Raw genomic sequence first — 18849 nt, 5'->3', positions numbered from 1 at the left:
CCTGGCGCAATGATGGTATATTTTGATAAGTGGGGGCACTCATAGCACATTTTGAAAAAATGGTGTCAACTCCAGGGGAGTGTCTGGTTCCATTGATCAGATCAGATCATTGGCTTGGCACACCATTTGAGGACTTGAATATTTAAAGTGTCCTTTCAGAGACTATGGCTTTGTAGCAAAGTTATGTGAAAGTAAGCCTTTTAAAATGCACTATTTTACTCCAATTGTTTCAAAATGTTCTCATAGGCAGGCCCCAGAACCCTTTAGGAGAGGTCTGGCTCACTTGCTTAACTCTGTCACTACAATTCAGGGCTAATATTATGCCCCACAACCTTCAAAGATCATGCCACCACCTTAATATAGGTGGAGTCTAAAATAGACTTGTATGTGTTGCGTTGTTATATAATCATGCAGCAATTATGGAACTTCAGTAATGGCACTTATTGTGATGTCACCAGGCTTAAGGTCATGTGACATGATCTCCTGGGAAAATTCAGAGTCAACGGTCATACGATGTCACTGTGATTTCATTAAGACCAACGGGCACTTCTCATCATGTAGGGTGACAGAGAGCTTTACAACACACACATATTAAACAAAGACAATAACTCATAGAAGTGTGTACAATCAACATAAAGGGAATGCTACATAAGACAATGAGGTCTCAAAGATGTAGGAGTCAGAGTAACTTGTTTGTCATTAATACTAATAGATATCATATTTTAAAAGTCCTTGGTCTAGAGAAACACAAAATCAAGCGTTAAACCTACTCAGGATTAAAAACATAACAGGTGGTTGGTTAAGTCTATACTAATGAGAATTTCAAGACTACTTTTAGAGAGTAGGGAAGGATTGACGAAAAAACAGTACATTTCTAAACCTGTGCATTGTTTTCACATGCCCTTTTCATGCCACTTCATAGCTCTGTCAGCCCTGAGTGGGGGACCCCCTCCATGTACTTTGGAAAGGGGCCCCACCATGTTTTGATATGCCCCTGCCCTGGGACACGTTGACCTAGAGTGCATCACCATGATCCCATTGGAAAGCCATGAGAACTTACGAATGCTAAGTTCACTATTGAAGCAGGAAAACATTTGCTGCTGCAGATATATTTACCCACTCCTTCTGAGACAAAAAAAAGCCCAAGATTCAGCATTTCGAGTTTATGGCTTGCTCTACATTAACAAGAGCATGACACGTTGTTTCCGGTTGAGGAACTATTGCTATAATGGAAATTATCATGTGCAGAATGAGCATACAGCGAGCACTAAGTGGGCGGGGTGGGGAAGCCATTGGCACTGAATACTCAATCTCTCGCTTAGACAGAATTGGTAAAGTGGGAGGAGGGATTGTCATTATTTACCGCTCCAATTTCTTTTGCTGTAGTCAGAAGGCAGATTTACAGAATGAAGCTGAGGCTCTTGCTTTAAAGAATACCTCCCTCTCTGGAAATCTCCTGTTTCGCCCGTCCAAGGCTGGCTCACGCGAGATTCTAGCCAACACCATGACGCTACTATCTCTACAACACTCTAATTTTGGTTCTAGGTGACTATAATATACAAGTAGATAATTCCTCATGTAAAACTGCAGAACCACTGATTTAGGCAATGTCTAATTTTAACCTAACGCTTAAGGTCTTTGGCCCAACACATTTGGCTTGTTGTGGATGAAATATCTCCTTTAGCATGGTCCGATCAGCATCTCATTCCTTTCCATTTTAATCTCCCTGTCCTACAGACTGTCAAAACAAAAAAAGCACTGCAGTGCTGTCCTTGGCATGTAATCTCGGACACAGTATTGAACACACCATGTTCCTCAGGCACGATTGACCCCTCCAATGCCATAGACACAGCCATCACGACCTTTGAGTCAATTTCACCCCTAAAAACGAATAATAGGAAAAGCGTTTCGTCCTCTGCTTCATGGTTATTTTCAGAAATAATGGAGAAAAAACGCAAGGGCAATAAACTTGAGAGGAAATGGCAACACAATTTTTCTGAGTAGGATAAACACAGCTATAAATATGCTTGCAAACAGTTCAGGAGAAACATCAGAAAAAACAAATCTAGCATGATCATCAAACAAACTGAGGAAGCAGAGAATGTTCCTAGGAACATATTTAAAATCATTGACTCCTTCCTGAATCTACAATTATATTGACGATCCACGCCTACTTCTCAAACATTTGTGGATAGCCTGTCCTGCTTTTTCCATGATAAAGTGCTCAAAATCATCATCATCATCATCATCATCATCATCATCAACTTTATTTCGGCAACATATTGCCATAAAAGGTACAAAGAAGCATTACATTGAGAACAGCTAAAAATAGAAGATTAAGAACATTATAAAACCAATTTATAAAACGAGGACCAGCCTCATACATACAAACATTATTACTGTAATAGATTTGCAATTTAGCAGTTGTCATACATCCCCATTTAGTAGGTGTCTTCTCTTGTGCCAGACTATTCCCAGGTAATTGGCTATTGCAAAAACTATAAGCCCAGATAAGTCAGTTTTGAAGACCCTATATGCATGCAGACAATGAGAGAACCCCAGGTTTTTAAACACGGGACAATCCATTGCCTCCTAGCCTGCGCGTAAGCATTGCAAAAAAACAGTATGTGCAACTCAGTTTCCTGCTCTAGTTTACACCTTGGGCAATGGCTCGGCGAGGACTCGGACCATTTACTGGTATAAGCCCGAATCGGCAAACTGCCGTACCTCCATTGAAGATACAATTTCCTCAGAGTGATTGGAAATATAACATCTAAGATGGGTTCGAACCTGTAGATGTCCTTAGCCATTAAAAATGATTACGTTAAGGTGCCCGAGCCTGTTCTTTGTGAGTGTGCAGCAAGTTTGCTTTCCTGATACAGTGTAACAAGCTGCCTCCGTGTGACCCTAGAGCATGATGACAGTGGATCGGACCATAAGGTGAGTAGTCCTAATCGCCCTAGTTCATTCTTTATATAATTTAAATAGGGAATTTTCCCGACATTTGGGAGGGTAAGGATTTCCTGCAATTCTGACCTATAATTGAGTAACTCTGGTACAGACCATAGCCTACACCAAAATATTAAAGGCCGTAAGCCCAAATCTTCATCAAGTGGTCTCAAACCCAAATCAAGCCTCATTGGCAACAAGGGGGTGCTAGGAGGAAGTGATAAAAGCTGTCTAATAAATTTGTTCTCTGTTGCTACTATGTCACGTTTACACGCGTAGCCCCAGAGTTCGCTTCCATACATAACCGCACCCCTGGCCTGTGCTCTATAGATCTCTAACGGGGGACCAACCGGCTTGGAGGAAGATTAATTTTTGCTGACGAGCATGATAATTCCACCTGCTATTTGGGCCAGCTTTAGTTGAGATTTCTCCTGATGGTGCCCCCACGACATCTTTTCGTTTAGGGTGATCCCCATGTACTCGAAGTTTCAGACCCTTTCTAGCCTGTTAGCACCAATATACGGATTAGGGCGAGTTTTAGATGGTGGATTGAAAACCATATATTTGGTATTCAATGCGTTGATTTCAAGGCTATGGTCTTGACAAAATGCCTCGAAACCATCGAGGACTCGCTGTATCCCCATTGGCGGCTTGGACAGCAGCAGGGTGTCGTCTGCGAACATAATCGCCGGCACCCTGCTGCCTGCAAGCTTGGGGGCATCGCTGTTTTCAACCCCATTCAGATGGGCAATGACCCCGTTGACATAGAGGCAGAACAGGGTCAGTGCTAGCACACAACTCTGTTTAACCCCCCTGTCAACGGGGAATCTATTGGATAGAGTTCCCTCCCTGCCACATCTGACCTGAGCGTAGTTATCTGTGTGTAATCTGATAACTATTTAGGAGATGTAGCGGGACCCCCAGGTCAGAAAGCACGGACCAGAGTTTCCTACGGGGTACAAGATCAAAGGCCGCTCGTAGGTCAACGAATACAGTATAGAGGCTGCCACCCTCCAACTGTGCTCAAAATGTATTTGCGATTCAAAGATAGCCTGAATGATGATCCATCCAGGTCTCTATCAAAACCTCAAGTCATCCAACCACAGCTATCCACCTTCAACATTGATGCCTTTGGTAGTCTCTGAAAGGATTATTTTACAATCCAGATCTCCATTATACTTCTGTCCACCACACACAATGAAGCGGGCAATGAAGGGTCTTAATCCCCGGATAAATGACTTGCTTAATATTTCCTTAGAGTCCGGAATTGTCCTTACAATATGGAAAAAACAATGGTGCTCTACCTGTTAAAAAAGTAAACTTGGATCCACTAAACCCAAGCAGTTAGAGGCCGATCTCCCTACTTCCGGCAATTGGTAAAATTATATTCTTGGGTGATTCGAACAGATAATAAAGTTTATAGTTGAGAATAACTGCCTACATCCCTCCCAGGTCTGGCTATCATGGCGGCTTTAGTATGGAATCAGCACTCCTTGAAGTAATAAACTTCATTGCAATTCAGCTTGACTCAGGAAACAAATCAATATTGGTCCTGCTCGACCTGTTGGACGCTGTGATATAGTCTCACATGAGAGTCTGTTTCCGCAATTGGAAGAAATAAGCATTACAGTCACAGTCTGGAATTGACTAAAATCCTGTCTTACGGGCAAGCAGCAAGCCATCTATTTACCCCATACATCAGAATTTAAAGAAATAGAGTGTGGGGGGGACCTCAAGGCCTTAGCCCCACATTATTCAACATGCATATGGCCCCACTCACAGTGGTGGCACAAGCCAAGAGTTTCAATGTTGTGTCATACACTGATGACACACAACCTTCAACAACCTAGACGATTCCACCGCAGCCAGTTTTTGAGGTTGCCCTCTTGCAGTGGCAGAATGGATGTCCAAGAACTGCTTTTGCCTGAACTCGGATAAGTCTGAGATCTTAGTGTTTGGTACCTCCTCTCCCTTGGAGGTACCAAAAGAATTTGGCCGTCTGAGCTGTGTTTTTCCCCAGCCCCACCACCATGTCCAAAAACCTAGGAGTCAAAATCGGCACTTCACTGTCCTTCAAACCACCAGTCAATTTCACGATCAAAACATGCATTTCAGAAATCTCTCAGAAAATCTTTTTCATTCATACCAGCAAACACTCGCAAATGTATCCTTCATGCCCTATTAACATTCAGGATGGATTATGCAAATATCCTGCTCCTTGGGCCCCTCTAAGGCTCATAAACAGACATCAATGGGTCCAGAACGCTGCAGCTCACCTTGTCCTGAATATCCCAAAATTCAATTCAATTCGAAAGGGACTGAAAACACTCCATTGGCTTCCTATCAGCAAAAGAATTACATTTAAAGCACTCTTATTAGCTTTCAGTGCTGTGAATTTGACAGGGCTGAGCTACATCCAGAATAAGGTGACAGGATAACGCCTTACAAAAACGTACGGTCTGCACTCCAAAATCTTTTAGTTGTCCCAGGAATATACAAATTCAGATCTGGAGGCAGGGCCTTCTCCTACTTGGCAGCGAAACTCTGGTACTTGCTTCTGAGCTATTTTAGGAATATACCGACTGAGTCCATGTTTAAAGCTCAGCTAAAAACGCATCTCTTTAAAGATCTGTAAATCGCTCTCTTAAACACTCTTTCTAGTCATCCTGCCTGCTTAGATCCACATCTAGTCTAGTGACTTTCCTGCTGTAGTAGCTGTTGCGCTTAATAAATCTTTGTCATTCATTCATACAAGTCATAGTTTAAAAGCACAAGGAAGACTAAAAGGTAAAGAAAAAGGATAGACAATGAAAATTAAAAACATTGGCCATTTTGCCCAGGCACTGAAATGAACTTTTTATGCAAAAATGCACGTAATCAGATAAAATGTTATCGCGGTGCAAGAGAGACAATGGACCTACTGTATCATGATATTGTACGCTGTGGTGGGTGGAAGCAAAATATGAATGACAGTTAAACAGACCAATAGATGTAGAAGTGTGACCCAAAGCCCATATATATTACCTACTGGTGGTCGCCAGTAGGTAGTTATAGTTACAACCTAGTTTCCATAGGAAATGCATTTTTTGATTTGCTTATTAACTTTGGCGTTATTTGATAAATCTTTGCGAAATTCTAAAAAAAAAAGGTCTATCCAGGTCAGCTACTATCCTGAAAGTTTGGGGCTGATTCGTCAAGAGAGGCTGAGAAAAAAGGGGGGTCCCACAACACATTTTCTCCATGCTAATTTCCGTAGGAAATTTTGCGACGAGCTACAGCCTGAACTGCTGAACGGAATGACCCCAAATTTGGCAGAAAGGTAGAACTTGGTTCAGAAAGCGACCTTTTTTTTAAATGGTGTAAATCCGTTCAGTAGTTTTTGAGAAATTAAAAAAATAATAGTCAAAACATCAATTTCCCATAGAAAACTGTGCATGGCTACAGCCGAAACTAATGAACGGAATTACCCCAAATTTGACACAAGGGTAGTGCTTGGATTAGAAAGCGACCTTTTTTTTTAAATGGTGTAAATCCGTTCAGTAGTTGCTGGGAAATTAGAAAAATAAAAGTTTTGATACCTGGGTGGAGCCTAAGGGGCACATGCATCATTGCACCCATTTGCGATTCCTAAATTGCGAAAATTAAGGAATTGCAATTTAGAAATCGCAAACAGCAATGCATGATTAAATCGCAAATATTTTTGCGAATTCTTAATTTTCCTTAATTGCGATTCACATTTTGCGAATCGCAATTAAGGAAAACCTTCCCATTGATTCCTATGGGCCAAAAGGCCCATAGGAATCAATGGGAAGGCATTAACATTTTGAGATTTTCATTTTGCGAATCGCAATTTGTTAATGCATTTCAAGGGTGCTGAGGGGGGTCCAAAGGACCCTCCCCCTGCACCCTTGAAATGTTATTTTAAGTGCAAGTTTCACACACACATGTCCAAAGGACATGTGTGTGTGTAACATGACACATTCAAAAATGCTTTTTTGAGCATATTTGAAAGATTTCGCAAATTAACACGAGGTTCACCCTCGTGTTAATTTGCTCCACCTATTTGCGAATTCGCAATTTTTTAAACATTCATGCATTGCATTTAAGGAATCGCAAAAATGCTATTCCTTAAATGCAATTGCATTTTTAGAAATCGCAAAAAAATTGCGATTTCTAAAAAATTGTTTAATGCATCCCAAAAAGTGAGTTTGGAATTGCAAACGGACGAATTTTGCAATTCGCACCGTTTGCGACTCCAAAATCACTTGATGCATGTGCCCCTAAGTCCCATGCACAAGCTTCACTGTGATTGGCTGTCAACACTCCAAACCAGGAAGTGTTGGCAGCCATCTTGTGGCTTGGTAGAAGTGAGTCGCCAGAAAACAGAGAAACAAAGGTATAAAACAATAGAAGGAGGCAGGGTAGAAACACCCTAACCCCCTAGGCCTGCTCAGGGGGTCCCAAAAGGACCACCAGGGCCAAAAAAAGATTTTGTCTTTTTTTAAATTTCACCACGTTTGCACAGTGGTGCAGGGAGGGGGCGGGCCTCACATAACAAGTGTGCAAATGCACCCCCTGGCACATTGTAAATTGGGGGATTAAGTCCCCTTCAATCCTGAGGGTCCCTGGGGCCGAACTACCCCACCAGGTACCTCCAGTATGCGCCAGGGAGCTGCTTTGCACAGAGGTGTTGAGAGGCCAAACCCCTTTTTACACATCTCTGCAACGCAGTTCTGTGGCGCTTACTGGAGGTAGCTGGTGAGCAAGTTGGCCCACAGGGACCCTCAGGACTCAAGATGACTTAATCCCCCAATTAATAACGCACCAGGGGGTGTGTTTGCACAGTGGTGCAGGGAGGGGTTGTTGCCTGATGTGACAAGTGTGCAAACGCGCCCTATGGCGCATTTTAAGTTGGGGGATTAAAGCCCCTTGAATCCTGAGGGTCCCTGGGGGCCAACTAGTCTACTAGGTACCTCCAGTATGCGCCAGGGAGCTGCGTTGCAGAGAGGTGTTCAGAGGCCACGCCCCTTTTTACACCTGTCTGCAAAGCAGCTCTGTGGTGCGTACTGGAGGTACCTGGTGGGCTAGTTGGCCCCCAGGGACCATCAGGACTCAAGAAGTTATCCCTCAACTTAAAAAGAACCACAGTGCGTGTTTGCACACTTGTCACATCAGGCCACACCCCCTCCCTGAGTCGCCAGAAAACAGAGAAACAAAGGTATAAAATAAGAGATGGGGACAGGGTAGAAACACCCTGACTCCCTAAGCCTGCTCAGGGGGTCCCAGAAAGACCCCCAGGGCCCAAAATGATTTAAATTTTTTTATTTCGGCACGTTTGCACAGTGGTGCAGGGAGGGGTCGGGCCTGACATAGCAAGTGGGCAAATGCACCTCCTGGCACATTGTAAATAGGGGTATTAAGTCCCCTTCAATCCTGAGGGTCCCTGGGGGCAAACTGCCCCACCAGGTACCTCCAGTATGCGCCAGGGAGCTGCATTGCAGAGAGGTGTTGAGAGGCAGACCCTTTTTTACACATCTCTGCAACGCAGCTCTGTGGAGCTTACTGGAGGTAGCTGGTGGGCTAGTCGGCCCCCAGGGACTCACAGGACTCAAAGGGACTTAATCCCCCAATTTAAAATGCACCAGGGGGTGCGTTTGCACAGTGTTGCAGGGAGGGGGCGTGGCCTGATGTGACAAGTGCGCCCTGTGGCCCGTTTTAAGTTGGGGTAATAAGTCCCCTTGAATCCTGAGGGCCCCTGGGGGCCAACTAGCTCACTAGGTGCCTCCAGTATGCACCAGGGAGCTGCTTTGCAGGGAGGTGTTTAGAGGCCACACCCCTTTTAACACCTCTCTGCAACACAGTTCTATGGCGCTTACTGCAGGTACCTGGTGGGCTAGTTGGCCCCCACGGACCATCAGGACTCAAGAGGAATTAATCCCCCAACTTAAAACGCGCCACAGGGGGCGTTCCACACTTGTAACATCAGGCCACGCCCCCTCCCTGAGTCATCAAAAAACAGAGAAACAAAGGTATAAAACAAGAGAAGGGGTCAGGGTGGAAACACCCTGACCCCCTATGCCTGCTCAGGGGGCCCCAGAAGGACCCCCAGAGCCAAATAAAATAATTTGGCACGTTTGCACAGTAGTGCAGGGAAGGGACGGCTCTCTCAAAGAACAACCAAGGGTCCCTGGACTTTGAAATGTAGGGAGAGGAAGGCAGGGAACAACTAAACACAAGAACCACAAACCTCTCCCTAACAACAATTTAATACATGCGTATCACCTCAATCAATAGATAGACATCAATATTGTCCCAAACCAGAAATATGTAAACATTATATTCTTTTCTTGTATCACAGGTAAAATATATATTTTACATAGAATTTTCTTCAAACTATTTGTTCTATATACAAGATTCTTCATTATACACGATTCATATTTACACAGAGCCCCAAACAAAAATTTGTATCCACAGGAGAACATTCATACCCTAATAATTCTACACATACCCACACACATCAATCAAACCTTACACATCTGAAATACATGGAAACTTAACTAAACAGCAACTAAAAAAGTGACAATAATACAGAAATTATACAAACAATATAAGAATGACAAAAAACAAGGACAAAGAAGGCGCCGGCGCGCGTTTCTGAGTAGGACTTGGGTCCAACTTTCCTTTGTCAGGGCGTAGAGGATGTCAATACTTTCAGGATAAAGGTTTCCTCTATGAATATTTTGGCAACATATATTGTACAGCATCCATGGAGGTAATATCTTGTGTAGAGAGTATGCGATCCGTATAATGTAGAAATACTGACGTGACACTGCTACAGCGGGACTCCAAAAATAATTTCTAAATCAACATCGCCATTTCCCTGAAACCTCCAAACACACATTCATTCACCAGTGGGGCCCATAACACTGCACACTTTTTCTATTCATTTAACTTGATTTCAGGGATTGGTGAAAGAAGAAAGGAATCCTACCGTAACATTTTGCGGAGTGTCTAAACCTTATTTAAACTAGTTATTACTTACACCTTATAGTTTTTTTTTTGTTTTTTTTTAAAACCTTTATTGAATTATTCAAAGTATTACAAGCGCAGGCATACAACCACAGGGGCCGGCCGCAAACTCAGGGAGTAGATTCAAGTGGCATGCACATATATACGACCAAGCAATATCAACGAGACAAGCATAGCATGTGATTGCATGTGCCACTAGGCGAAGGATATCAAAGGTTTCATTTTTATTTTTTGTTATGAAGAAGCAGTAGTGGCTGCACTGACGATGGCGTCACACCATACAATAAAATTAAGAAGAGATGGGGGGGGACGTACCCCGCATTACAATCAGGACCAGGTGATAAACAATACAGCCTTAGACACACTACGCCCGCCGAGGCAGACAAGAAGTAAAGTCAGTATAATAGCGAGCGATTCAGCTAGAGCATCATCCCGAAAACCCACCCTCCGGAGACAGTGAGGTATAGGCAAGTATAGACGCCAGATAGAGAAAGAAGTGAGATAAAGAGAGACAGCCAACCCTACTGAAGAGGAAGGAAAGCCCCACTGAAAGAGAAGAAGGAAAAGAAAGGGACCATAGAACAAAACAAACTAAAATAATAACCCCCCCCCAAAACCCGCCACCCTGCACCCCTGTAATGGCTACGGCCAACCCCACTAACAGCGTGCCTGTCGCCCCGGAACTGCCCTAAAGAAAGGAAAGAAAGCGGAGGAGGAGAACAATAGACACATTCTCGGTCCCCTTTACCCCCCACCAGCAGCAACCTCCCCAAAGATCAATGTCGACTGTTAAAGCGAGTATTGAACACATACATGGGGAGAACTCCAACAAAAACCACCCAACTCCCAGTAATATACACGGTACATATCCGGCATAGAGCACCTAAAAGAGCTAACCCCGAATGCCAAAGTCAACCCTGACCAGTTCGGTTCTTCACAAAAGCCCATGTTAACCAAGCCACAGCAATCACAAAGAAAGTGAAGCGTCTAAGACAGTTCAAAACAATGGTGACGGCTCGAGGAGAGGAGACAAGATGGCGACGTACGAAAATTCGACAATAGAGGATGAAGAAAGAAGGCGAACCTCTACGAAAGTCACTGAAGAACTGTCTGTGGTGGTAAAAACCTTTAGTAACAATGTTCCGTCGAACAGGAATTGGAGCAGGGAAAGCCAACGACGATCACAGGTGCACCATCCATGAGGCCAGAGTCATCAAAATAGGCTAAATCAGGCTTCTGCCCGGGGATCTCTAAATGGTACGGAGAACAATCCACGGGGTCCAAGGCGTGCTGACAACTTATCGGAATATCCTCGTCTAGTTTCAAGTGTACGTCATCCAGCATTACAGACATCCGTTGGCACAGGACGGCGAAGTGAGAGTGGAGTGCCCCAATGGCGGCCATTACGGACCTCAGCGATGGTGTGCCGTCCGTCCCCTCCATCTCCTCCGGCATGAGAGGAGGCAGGATTTGGGCCCCTGAAACACCGTCCAGGAACCAGGCACACACGGAGCTGAGGACAACAGCGAGCGCTCACACAACAGGCAGATTCGGTATTTCACCACTCGCGGGGGCCAGCCCGTCAACCCCGGCCCCCCAGGGGGTCACCGGGCATAGGACCCCTGACCGCGGTCACCGATATCCCATGCGTCACTGTGCCGTGTCCTTGGATTAAGCCGGTTACTCAGTTGCCAACTGGAATTAGAAGGAGTGGACCGAGGTCGGAAGACCGGAAGCAACCCTGGTCCCACAGCCGATGTTGATCACTTCCAACCCGGATGGGCCAGAAATCGAGGTCCCGGCGGAAGTCCTGGAATAGGCCGTGAAGTAAATTCGACGTAACTTCGTCACCCGGTAAGTTGGAAGGTCCGGGTTTGCACCGCAGGAGTCAGGAGCACTTCATACGTGTGGGAGTCCGGCGTGTGTGAAGGATGAAAAACAGGATATACGAGCTGCCGGTGGAGGTCGGCGGAGCCGGGAGCTTATGTGGCCATCTTGGATCGTGGCGTAGCTCCTCCCTCACACCTTATAGTTTTAAACGATTTACCATGGTTTAATCTAACACCAATTTTATTCAGACAAACCACCATAGTGGCAATGGATCTGCTAGAATGAAAATCAGGCGTAGGAAAAACTACAAGACCCGCTTTTAATCTTCCATTTTCCTAATTTTATTAAAGCCAACTTTTAGTATGTCTGACATTTAGGCAGTAATTAATTCTTTATTCAGTAAAAATCTTAAACTTTATTTCAAAAATGATAATTTTATTGAAAAGCTCGGAAAATAGACATTTATTTCAGAATTAAGTAAAGTTTAGCAAAGAACAGATAGTTCCCAACTCATACTATCTTAACATCCCTAACTAAACCCTCATCTTATCCTTCCAGTCCTGCAAAGAAAACAAGCAAAATCAAAGAATTCTTACATCCAGGATTCAATCTGAAATCCGGCAGCACTTCGAGAGGAAATCGAAAGGAGCGTTACTTCAACACAAAATCAAGGGGTTTTATACACTAATTTCGTAGCTTAATCTATCTAAAAGTATCTAACAACACCAATTAGGGTTCTGATTGAACAGTTTTTGGGGTGGATGAGCTTTTCCTCATCATTACAGCATCATATTCACAGTGAATCAGCAGTTTCATAAAGAACTATGGTTCAGGACGGTCTTTGGCCTGGTCACTTCCTTGTCTTGCAACTTTCAGGTTTGTTCCCACGTTCAGAACATTCAAATGTCCATGTTTTTGGCAATCATCCTGTCTTCCAGGGCAAGGTAGCCTTGAACCTCCCATCCGAGCACGGGCAGTTCACTCTCGCTTGCAGGCTTGTGGCGCACATGCGCAGTCCAACACTTGCTCACAGTTTACCCAAGCTGCCATATTTCTGTAGGCCTCAGAGGCCGCTTTTGGAACTATCATAGAAACAAACACAAATTCATGTTAAATATGGAACTAAAACCCTTCTGTTTACCTCCCGCCATACTAATGTTTCCCTATTAGTTATTACCTATCAGGTAAGCCACATAAATGCGTTTTATACTCACATATCCAGCAACTTTCTGGCACAAAAACGTGTACAATAAGCACATTTAAACCACATTTATTTATATTTAAGCTATGCATTAGTTCACATCACAATTACAACACATATTAGTTAATTATATTGCTTCATGCAGTCAAAATTAGTATTCCCACGTGTATTTATGTGTGCAACTTATTCTATGGTTGATTATCTGATCACAACACACCATTAGTAAAAGTTAACGTTATGGAACATTGATTTCACGTGGTGTACGCAGAAGTTTGCTTTTGCCACCTCGCTCCATCAATTCCCTCATCTGGTGATCCTATCACCAAACATCTTTCAAAATTTTGGAAAAGTTCGCAAAACATGTTTCGAATTCTTCATATTAGTATAATCTATACTCTAGTAACTTTCTCCTTTGATTCTTTAAAAATCTTTTCTCTAATTTCTTCCATTTCTATTTCATTCTTTTCGCTTTCCCTTGCTTTTCGTTCTTGAATTGTTTTGTTTATTGCTTTTCTAAAATATCTTCTGCCTTTGCATATACAGCATAATCTTATCAGAAAAATCACTATCACTAAGACTGTTATTGTAATTAGTATTTTACCTATAATTGAACTACCTATCTCCTGGAACCAATGCTTAACTGCAGTAAAACTTCTACCTAATTTTTCAAGAACACCTTCAACCTCCAGTGGTTCAATTTCCTTATGTAAATCTGAAATATTTGTAATAAACTTTTCAATATTTTGACTTTTATCTGGAATATAAGTGCAACAATGTTGCACTTTCAATATTCCGCAGACTCCTCCCTCTATTGCTAAAATTATATCAAGGGCAAGCCGATTTTGCATTACCATAGCTCTCATAGCAACCATTTCAATATCAACCATCAGGAAACCTCCAGCAGTGACTGTTGACAAACGATCAACTATTGTGGACAATTTTAAAATTCTATTTGCGTTAAACGAAATTTCCACTGCTGGTATCAGTGCTCCAAAAACATAATATATTATTTCCAACACACTCTCTCTTCTTTTTCGACTTAAAACATTGCCTATCTCATGCTTTCCATTAGTACCTCTATCTACATGAATAATTTTAGAAAAGGCCAAGCCCATATAACAAGTCCCATACCAATGGTCGGGTAACCCATAGTAAGCTTTATTCCCACAAATAAAATAAACACCCGGAAAAACAGGATCATTTCCTCCTTTAAATCCCCAACCCTCTAAAATTCTATAGGTGTCTTTACATTGACTTGCACCCACAAAATAATTGTCATACATAGTATTGTCTCTTCTAATACAAAACTTCCCTAACATTTGAGTATCTATGTTTATAGCCACATTCACATTCTTATCATCAAGATTGTCATCATTAAATGTCCAGTATTTAGATTTCGAATGTTTCATTTTCTCACTTCGTTTATAAGCAACCCTTCTGTCCTCAACCATATTTAAGAACGTCTTCTCTTCAACTCTCAATTTACATGTCAAATTATAATTAAACGCGTATTCATGCGTCAACTCGTCTAATTCTAAGAAATACTCTCCCATTACTTTTCCAGGTTTCTTTTTGTTCAATGCACTATCAACTTTTAGTTTAGCAAAAATGTAATCCACATTAAAATAATGATACTCCAATTTCCCAGTCTGATAAAACAAACTCGCGATTACACTACAGGTCACACCATATGTAAGAGGAAGGTGGTGATATGTCACCCCTTCTGACACTGACGCTGGCAATTTTACACAAACATAGCAATCATCAATATTCATAGTCTTAATGTACTCAAGTAATAATCTTGAAAACGTATTCTTTGTGTAGTCACTTATGGACCTATCCTGATGCATCTCTGGTCTATACACATGAGTCTCAGGAACTTCTCCTTTCTCACTGGGCTTATTTGAACTTACATTCAGCTTTAATTTCATTAAAATATCTTGAAAAGGAATAACAATAGCTAAAATTATCCATAGTATTATCAGTAATCCCATACATAGGGAACAACATCTATACCATTTTCTAAAAACAGAACATTTTGTCTCATGGTTACTTATAGGCATTTTTCTAACACAGTTTCTTCGACCTAATGTCACCTATAAATTCTTCAACACTCAATTCGCTAACAAGATTTCTTCGACCTTTTGTCAATTCTATTCTAAATTATTCTATGGTTAATTTTTCTAACAGATATTCTTCGACCTTAACTCAACTCTGACCTCTTCTATATTTACAATATCCGTCTCACAGGACTTCAGAATGTTCATTTATTATTATATACTTTGAGCACCTATCTTTTTCTCTAAGTTGACTTCTTTACTCACTTTTCTCAATCATCTTTGGGTTGTACAGGTTTTCTTGACTGCTATTGACTTCAACAATGGGTGGCAAGACAATGTATGCCCACTCGGGTGATTTATACTTCTGGTTTGGTTGTCTTACTCTTTTTGGCCTTTGAACCATTTCTATTTTCCTTCCTAGTGTTTCTTTCTGGCTAGTGATCTCATTCACTTGCTCTTCTGGCTCTTTTGCTTTGTTCACCAGTTTAAATCTCAATCCATCAGTTTCTTTAGGCCACCTATCTCCTTTACAGACTTTCTTAGTCTTTGGCTCCACTGTGTTATGCTCCACTCTCCAAGCTCTTATCCTTGGAGTTTTTCTTAATGCAGTTTCATCTGCACTGTCATCAGTTTCACTTTCAGTATCCTCAACTGTATCATTGATTATGATCTTCACAATGTTTTTGTCTTCATTAGGTTCAGCTTTTTCTTCTGTCACTCTGTTAGAAACAGCTTCATAACTGGTACTTGGAATTTTATCCTTATCGTGAGTTACTTCCTCTTCCCCAGTCTCAGGATTTCCGTTCCTGCTTTCAGAGTTTTCAGATTTCTTTTCAGCTCTCCCCTCTTCAACAACCTTGTCTTCACTTTCTTTTGCGTCTTTCCTGGTGTTTGTCTTTACCAATTCTCGATCTTCAGATTGATCTTCAGAATCTGGTATCTCCACAATCTCCCTTTCACCTTCACCTTCAGATGCAAAACTGGCTTCTGATACTTCCAGATGTCGACGTTCCTGTCGATCTTCAGTATCTGGAGTTCTTTCTGGTTCAGCTTCAGAATCAGAGTCAGTTGTACTTTTACCGTCGTACGGGTATTCAGGTGCAGGCACACGGATGGTGTGGCTCGCATGCACCCACCTCTACAATCCAGCACACTTGACTGCGGTGGTACAGACCAAGATCACCCGGCGTGGTTTCTGCCACCGAGGTAGCAAACAATTTCTCCTGCAATGTACCTTCACTCGAACCCAGTCTCCAGGGACTAGATCATGAGCTGGATTTTTCTCTTTGGGATTTGACTCAGTTCCCACCTGGTGGAGCACAGAAGTTACTACATCAGACAGGTTTTTGCAGTAATCCAGTATGATGTCATCATTAATTGTCAGTAACTTATCAACAGGTACATAGGCCTGCCTCATCACCCTGCCCATCAAAATCTCATGTGGACTTAGTCCAGTTTTCCTGTCTGGAATTCTTCTCAGTGTCATCAGAACAAGTGGCAAGGCGTCTGGCCACCTAAGCCCTTTTGCCAAACACATTTTTGCAATTCTGTTCTTAATGGTTCCATTCACCTGCTCCACTACCCCTGAAGCCTCAGGTCTGTAAGCACAATGCAGCTTCTGGCGAATGTCTAGAGCTTTACAGATCATTTGCATTAGCTCGTTTTGAAAATGTGGTCCGCGATCTGATTCAATCGATACTAGGAAACCAAAACGTGGTATTATCTCTCGTAAAAGCAGTTTGGCAACAGTTATCCCATCATTTCTCCTCGTGGGGAAAGCTTCCACCCATCGGGAGAACAAACAGACTATCACAAGAATATACCTAAGCTTATTACATGGGGGCAATTCCACAAAATCCATCTGAACCCTTGTAAATGGACCACCCTCCTGTCCTATGGTTCCCAAACTTACAATAGTTCTACTGTTTGGATTGAATTGCTGACAAACCAAACACCTTTGACACAAACTTTCAACAATCATCCTGAACTTGGGGTTATACCAAGTTTGTCTAAAAAGACGAATAATGGCATCTCTGCCGATGTGGGCCTGACCATGGTACATCCAAGCCATGTCTGAGATCATGCTATCGGACATTACTGGTCTTTCATCTATTTAAACCCAAATTTCATCTTCTTCTCTCTGTCTGCATCCTGCTTTTAGCCAAACTTAGTTTTCCTCTGCTTCTGCCTCTTCCTGTATCTGTTTCACTTCCTGCCATGTCTCAACTACAGTGGTTAGCAATAAAGGACTCGGAACATGTTCTTTTAGGTTTTCTCGATTGATTGAAATTTGATTTTTCGCACAATGCTTTGCAATGGCATCTACATAATTATTTCCTCTGGAAATGTAATCCTCACTCTTTTTGTGTGCTGAACATTTCACTACAGCTATTTTTTCAGGTAGCTCAATCACATCTATCAGGGTTTTTACAAATTCAGCATTCCGGATAGGTGTTCCTGCAGAAGTCATATAACCTCTTTGGGACCAAAGCTGTCCATAATCATGAACAACTCCGAAGCCATATTGACTGTCAGTCACTATGGTTACTTTCACCTCTTTTCCCAATTCACATGCTCGTATCAAATCAATCAACTCCTCTACTTGAGCAGAATGAATTCCTTTCAAACAAGATGCTTCCAACACGTCTGCCACCGTGCAAACAGCATAAGTAGCACTTAAAATATCACTCTCCGTTCTAAAGCATGATCCATCCACAAACATCACAAAATCTGATTCAGGTAAAGGTTCATCCCTGATATCAGGTCTGGGTTTTGTGCAGTAATCAAGAACATCCAAACATTTGTGATCAAGCTCACCTTTCACTTCTGATTCATTAGTGTCAGGTAGTAATGTGGAAGGATTAACGTTTACACATCTGGTGATTGTCACATTTTCAGCTCCCAAAATTATTTTCTCGTATCTGTCTACTATTGGTCATATATTGCGTCTTGGCTCTGGTGCGGAGAATTTCTACAGAATGAGGTACATATACACTCACAGGAAATCCCATCACAGTTCCCCCACTTTGCTCCAAACTTACACTGGTAGCTGCTACAGCTTTCAGACATCCTGGCAAAGCTTTTGCAACAGGGTCCAAAACAGCTGAGAAATACGCAATTGGTTTTCTCATTTTTCCATGTCTTTGAATTAATACTGATAATGCACATCCTTCTTGCTCACTGCAATACAGTTCAAACTCTTTTTCATAATCAGGCATTCCTAAAGCTGGTGCTTCACACAGTTTCGTTTTCAGCTGTTCAAATGCTTCCATTTCTGTTTTGGTCAAAATTATAGGGTCTCTGATGTCTGCTCTTGTCAGTCTCTGTAATGGGTTTGCAATCAAAGAAAATCGACTAATCCACTGTCTACAATAACCTACCATTCCCAGGAACACTCTTACTTGTCTTTGAGTTTTATGTGGCTGCATTCCTTGTATCATTTTGATTCTTTCTATGGTAACTTGTCTGATTCCTTTAGCAATCTTGTGTCCTAAATACTGTACTACTTTCTGACAAAACTGCAATTTCGATGGAGACACTTTATGTCCCTTTTCTTCTAAATGATTCAGCAATGCTATGGTGTCAGTTACACATGCATCCTTAGTTTTCGATGCAATCAAAAGATCATCAAAGTATTGTACCAACACAGATTCTCCAGGCATGCTCAGACTTTCTAATGATTTCTTTAGCAGCTGATTAAAAATTGATGGACTCTCAGTGTACCCTTGTGGAATTCTACACCATGCTAGGATACGGTTCTGAAATCTGAACGCAAAAATT

At 42.2% G+C, this 18849-nt stretch overlaps 1 protein-coding gene across 1 annotated transcript in view; it reads left to right on the top strand.

Moving 5' to 3' along the window:
• The window catches only part of C8H13orf42 (chromosome 8 C13orf42 homolog), a 127171-nt gene that overhangs the window by 1482 nt on the left and 106840 nt on the right, over positions 1-18849 (top strand). The window contains exon 2 of the mRNA XM_086936241.1: positions 12057-12083. Coding sequence (XP_086792367.1) covers positions 12057-12083 — 27 coding nt within the window. The remainder of the gene's footprint in view (positions 1-12056; positions 12084-18849) is intronic.

The sequence above is a fragment of the Lissotriton vulgaris genome, chromosome 8 (genome assembly GCF_964263255.1).
Source record: "Lissotriton vulgaris chromosome 8, aLisVul1.2, whole genome shotgun sequence".
Lineage (NCBI taxonomy): Eukaryota > Metazoa > Chordata > Amphibia > Caudata > Salamandridae > Lissotriton > Lissotriton vulgaris.
The sequence above is the reverse complement of the archived record's forward strand: the minus strand, read 5'-3'. Positions and strand labels throughout refer to the sequence as shown.